Source organism: Rhynchophorus ferrugineus, unplaced genomic scaffold, assembly GCF_030347505.1.
Source record: "Rhynchophorus ferrugineus isolate W39M unplaced genomic scaffold, kcgeb_rfMv2 rfM8, whole genome shotgun sequence".
NCBI lineage: Eukaryota > Metazoa > Arthropoda > Insecta > Coleoptera > Curculionidae > Rhynchophorus > Rhynchophorus ferrugineus.
Window position 1 is genome coordinate 2,525,346 of NW_027472587.1, and position 6,795 is coordinate 2,532,140.

General features: G+C 30.7%; 1 protein-coding gene across 2 annotated transcripts in view; it reads left to right on the plus strand.

Annotated features, from left to right (window-relative positions):
* The window catches only part of Calx (sodium/calcium exchanger 3), a 330,536-nt gene extending 325,848 nt beyond the window's left edge, over positions 1 to 4,688 (plus strand). For both annotated transcript variants that reach the window (XM_076412607.1, XM_076412606.1), the window contains exon 7: positions 4,336 to 4,688. In XM_076412607.1, the coding sequence (XP_076268722.1) occupies positions 4,336 to 4,540 (205 nt within the window). In that variant the 3' untranslated portion in view covers positions 4,541 to 4,688. The remainder of the gene's footprint in view (positions 1 to 4,335) is intronic.
* The last annotated feature ends 2,107 nt before the right edge of the window (positions 4,689 to 6,795 follow it).

Here is a 6,795-nt window from a genome sequence, read left to right on the forward strand (position 1 = left end):
GGACTTAAATACCAAAGATATTGTTCGGCGGCATTCCTGGATATATATCAAGCTTTTGATAAAGTATGACACACAGGGTTTTAGGTTAAAATAAACGAACACCTCCCTCATTTTCAGTTACTAAAATCTTATCTCCCAGACAGACATTTCACAATAAAATAAAATGATGAACTCTCTACGTTACATACAATTTATTCAAGAGTTCCTCGCAAGGAAATGTATTGGGCCCAATACTATATCTCCTTTGTATAGTCGACAAAAATCAATAAGATCTAATAACAGAATCTTCTGAATAATATAATGAATAATAATTCTTCATCACTGAGACTCGCGAAAATCACTGCAAACTATCGATAATGTATATTCCTCATATTCATTACTGGTGCTAATTCTTAAATTATACTGTCTGGCTATCTCTCGACAAAACAGCATCGTATTCGTCTGGATCCCCAGACTCAACGGCATACAAGGGAACGAATTACCTGATAACCTCGCCAAATATGCTCCCAGCAGGAGTAGTAAAACAGGCTTTGACCCATAAAGTGTACTGGGCCTCCTGGGTACTATATCTCCTTTGTACAGCCGACAAAAATCAATAAGATCTAATAACAGCATCAAAGAACCTCCAAATACACCTTGATGCGAAATGAACTATGGCTGAGTATAAGGCGTATTAAATCAATCAATAATCAATAGTTATTAACTTCCCCAAACTTGGAAGACCTGGAAACTTGGAAGATATACATACTTGTTAACGAAAACAACTTGAACTTAAATTATATCAAATGTATTGCCTTATCGGGCGCAAATCCATCGGCTATCAGTAGATAACAAGGTATTGCTATACGAATCAATACTTAAGTCATATTGAATATGAGGTACTGCTAGCAAGTCTAATCTAGCTATCATGCAACTGTTCCAAAACAAGGTGTTGCGTGCCACTGAGCCAAAGTACTTTAAAAGAGTGTTAATGCATCCCAATGTACTCGCTAATCAGCTAAATGTACATAGGGACGTTTAATACCCTCATATCTGGTTATAGTACATATATAGACTTTAGAATAACATTTAGAATAAAACTAACTAATTAAGATAATATTTTATACACGAGATCGCTTAATAAAATGATTTTCTACATATCATGTATATATTATAGCTATAAGAAATTGGGCAGATTATTGAATCTCTAAGAGTAATATTCTCTATATATTAATCCGCTCTAATTTCATTGGACCTGGCGGACCTACTGCTCCCTACCAGTTCCTATTCTAATACAGTAGATTATTAGCCATTTCTGTTGTACGTAAATCGACTACGGACTTATAATTTGGCAGCGCTGTACCGCAGAATGGCGGCAGAAATTTTTTAAAACAGACAATTTTTTACCTTTATGTATTTGAAACGATATTTACACAGAAACTGAGTGAGTTAGATATTATTAAAATATTTTATTTAAGATTTTGTACTACTTGTGGTTATCCCCATATTGTTGGACTATTAAAGAGTTATGGTAATTATGATTTAACGATTAAGAAAGGTATAATTATATAAAGTTACATTTTACATTAATTATTGGGACAACAATGTGTCTGTCTGTAATATAGATTAACAAAATTCTAGAACAACCAGAACCATCTGTGCTCTTTTTACAAGGTTTCAGATTATCGCAAGCAGGTAATATAAACATCAACCAATCAATTTTTAGTTTTCAGAACTTCAATTTATTTGATATCTAGTGAGCTCAGGGGAGATAAGAAAAATTGTTCTTGCTTAAGAACTGTTGGTAATTGATAAGCTTCTGGATACATAGTATATTCTGGAGAAGACATAACTTGTTTGAAATAAATAAATCTACTGGCAGGCAAAAATATAATAGCTATTCTTTTAAAAATTAAATAATGGAATGAATATATAAATAGCGATAAAATGATAAACTATGTTGAAATCAATAATTCATTTAATGATTATAAATGCATTACTTTTATATAATTTCTATGTTGTAAAAACGAAAGCGTCTAATTGTGTTCTTTACTATTTTAACTTCATTTAGTATTCCATATTTAAGATTACCACTTAAAAGTAAATAAAAATCATATATGCTTATATTTGCTGCTCTTGTTATTGCTGTTCTGAAAGTAATATTACACATGATACTTTTGTTATAATGTTCAATGATTCATACTTCGTTGATTATTAGAACGTAATGGAAATTTTATTCAATTAAATACCATTTAAAAAAGTTTAGTGAGTTTTAGTTCTTGGCAAAATTTGCATGTTTTTTAACATACAGACACTTGTTGCTCTAATTAATGTTACAAATCAAATATATTTCCAATCTTGTTATGAAAATATATTCAGAGCAAGTTTTGTGAATATTAATATATCATTTTCAAATAATTATCCTTAGTCTATTATGAGGGAATATGATTCACTTTATAAATTGTAGTCGAATTTCGACCACAGGGCGACCACTAGTAATAATAAGAAATATAGTCCATCCAAAGTTGCTGTGAACATACGTCATCTAAATCTATGACATCAGCACATCGCGATGTTGCTCCATCAACTCTGTGTTTTAATTTATTTTATAATTAAATTAATATTTATCAATATTCTAGTTTTAATACAGCAACAAAAATGTTATAAAATATAATTTATTTTAATATTAGAATAAATCTGATGCATATAATATCCAATGATTTAAACTACAGTTATTATTATTATATTTACATTGAAGTATTTTCCACACAACCCATGAGGAAACCCATTCACCTAATTAACAATTATATATACAAGTAGTGTATTTTACATTTATTATTGTGTGCTTCACAAGTCATTTTGATATCACTGTTTTTTGTTTCTTCTGTTTCTACCTACATACACCATTCTTGATAAAATTAATCACTGCATTCTCCCTAATGCATTTACCATATCTACCAAACGATTAATATCCATCATCTTCTCGTATATCTAATCTCTAACATAATGCTCATGTCTTATTCTGAACAATTACACACATATCTACGCATATAAATCGTTCACACTCTACAGTACAACTACCTACAGTTATCGTATTATCCTACAGTATTAATTATATAATCACCGTTAGTTGTTTCCACTCTCCTAACCTTCTCTTGGAAATATAAGCATTGAATCATAATCCCACATTCAGATAGTTTAATTCACGTGAATAATTAAACTGTTAATTTCCAACCTATTTAACATTTGTTCACGATTTCATCCTTGCTCCTTCTCCTTCTTCAAGATGACTGATCGAGTCGTCCATACCAAAGGTATGTTTAACCATTCCAACTCAACATTTTATTATCATCTTGCTATAAGTGACCATTGAGTCTATTGGTCCCATTCTGAACTATCCATGTCTCATCCAACTACACAAATTCAAATAAGTAGTCTTCCTTGATTTTTTTATATACTTGCTTTAAAAATTGTATTCTTTTAAAAACAATGTCTGGAAGTTCCATTAGACCTCTTCGTGGGTGATCTTTTCACCATTTATATCAAAATGATGTTCTACATGTCTCAAAGACCTATATTATATAGCTCTAATCTATCTACGGATACTTTCCAGACAGTTTCCTATGAAATAAGTGTATTAAATTATGTTAATATTGCAAAAACTATTTACTATTGTTAAATATTTCGTACATTTGATCTCTGATAGCCTGCTTCGTATGAGGACCGTTTCATAAGATATTTTAATGACCGTACCCATACTAATATTCAGTGCAGCTGCAACACGCTAAAATATACTTTTAATAAAAGCCGTTTCAACTTAATATTTAACAGTAAAAATACCTATTATATACCTATAATTACCTATCTAACGAATATTACGTCAAGAGGGAACCTCCATTAACTTGTTGCTGTTCGAAGAAACTGATTAGAGGCGCAATTTGTTCTGTCTGGCATCGGCATTTTTAAAGAGAGTAATAATAAGCAGCGATTTTCAAAACAAGCAAAGCGTTAAAACAATATTTAACGGTTTATAACCTCTTGTCACTACTGTTTTGAAGAATCTTGCATACGTTTGACAACTGGACGACTTTGACAGGCTGCTTCGGTTACATGTTGGAGCTTCACAGACAGCATTGTGCCTCTTTTTAACTAGAATAATATGAGAAGGAAAACATTGTCTGAATATTGAAAAAACATTAAATATGTTGATGACGTATGTTCACACTAACTTTGGATGGACTGTATTTAAGGTTATACTGTATAACATAATTTATGCAGTTTACTGTGGCTTATTTAAAATTAATTCACGTTTATAGTGTTTCCTTATTAATATCATGACTTCCATTTTTGTTACAGTTTAGCATTCTCAGTAACGATCTTCTGCACCGAAGCGGTGCTAGTCATCATAATCTTGTTGATGAGAAGATCGAAGGTGGTCGGAGGTGAACTCGGCGGACCTCAATGCCTCAAGTACCTCACGTCGGCGGGCTTCTTCTCCTTGTGGATCATATATCTGCTGATGTCCACGCTGGAGGCCTACGGAGTGATCCAAGGATTTTAATGTGCACGAATCAGGTCGAATATCAAGATGTTAGTCGATCGGTGCTTTATTAGGATTCCGTCAAGTTCCTGATGATGTCGTTGTAAATGTTTTAGATAACTAGATGCAAAACATTGAGTGAATCGTTTAAGTACATATATATATTAAACATGATCGTCGTACTTAAAATGTCATACTATTTATATTAAGTCATAAGCTTTCGTCGTGACATTGTTTCTAATCGAGCTAAATTAAGGTAATGAAAGTATTAAGAAAAACATTTTTATTGCGATATTTTCTTGTGCTCCGTAGCTTTGATGGGTTTCATATTGGATCAAACAGAATAAAAACGAATAAAATCTCTTTCATTTTCCTCGTTGGTGATTGATTTTTGAGATATTGACATTATATCTGAGCAGATATCAGTTTTTAAAATCAAAACGTTACGGTTGGAAATATCGAATAAAAACAAGTTATTGATATGTCCTTTGATAAAGTTGCTTTTATATTTTAATTGATTAATTTTAAAATACACTTAGGTGCATTTTCTGTTAAGGAAATATTTTGTATCCGCAATATAATAAAAATAATTTATTTTGTCGTCAGTAACTGTAATTTTTGTATCAAGAAATTAGGCAATGAATAAATAATATTATACATAAGTTTAAATTTTACTGTAATATGGAAAACTTAAACGATATATTAACAGTTTTCTTAAATATATTTTAGCAAAACAAGAGATATTGCCTCTATTATTATTCAGTAAATGAAATACAAATTTATATTTATCGATTCCTTGAAATGGAAATTAGAAATAACTTGTACATCTAGTAGACCAAGGGCCTTTGCGTTATAGTGACCCTTCTGATGTCTTTTTTAACACATTACTTCCCAAGCACCAAAAACACTGGAAGACATTAAACACTTAAGAACAAATAAAATTTTAAATAAATAATAAAGAGATAGAGGTAAAGAAATAATAATTTTAAGAAATTTGGCATAGAAATTATGAAAGATAACAATTATAAGAAAATCAACTCTAGCTGAAAACTTCTTTGAAAATTTCTTTTATATGATAAAACATAAAACAATCATTGCAAGGTTTTTTCAAATTTGGCACAAAAAGTTAGAGGTTTTTTCACAACTTGTCCTTGGCAATGCCTCTGTTCATCGTATGATGACCAAAATTGCCAAATCTGATAGGTTTTAAAAGAAATAGGTTTACTTGCCCTGTTTTCCGATCTATATCCAAGCAAAGTAATAATTTTATCCTTGATTACCCAATTGTAAATAAACAATACACTCAATAGGAATATATCTAAATTAGGATTAACTAGAAGCCAGTACCATTTCTGGCATCTAAAACGAATTGGGCATTTCGAAATCAACCAACTATGTTTATTGACTCCTTCCATATACTTTGACCTTTTCTGGCTTTGAATACCTATTAGTTTTTCCTTAATATACCAATTGGCTCATAATAACGAAGACTGAAATAATAACAATATCGGCTGACTCCACATAGTACCCATGGCTTGTCTCAAGCTTCACTGATTTGTCTTTCATAATTTGTTTGATCCCATGACCAAAATATGTGATTATAATCTCAAAATATCGAAATAATTCATTAGTTTTATCGATAAATGGACAAATTCTAAAAGCTTTGTCAGTACTATCAATGGTTAAGTTGATATTGAAATGCCAATAAGATTTAATTTTACCAAAATGATTATGGTGCATTGCTTATTCAACAAATGAAATGGCCGCATCATTATCTCTATACCAATAAGAAATTTATTTTGGGGCAAGTAATGACACGAAGAGAAAAACAAAATTTCTATAAGCAGTTTGTTTGTTGAAGTTAAATTATTTTTATAATGTATGACGTAGGCTATTCTTTTGTGCATATTCCCATGTCATCCCAGAAACTTCTTCTATATTATTCTTTTCATCCACTTTGTCAGAAGGCAATATGATAACTTGAGTATCGTTCAAGCCCTCATCACTAGAATCGTCGATATCTTGAAAACAAAGAAGGAATCAATTGGCAATGGTACAAAATCGAACATGCTCTTATGGAAAATAATAGTGCAGACCTATTCCCAGTGTCACATTTATAGTACAGCTTATTTTGAAGTTATATAACATATTTCCAAGACAAATTTTGTTTTTATTTTTAATTATTAAATGTTTGGTAAAGTTCTTGTTTTTATGTACTTTGAAGTAAATAATGCTCTTGTTGAATGAACATATGTGATCAATATAAAAAAAATTAA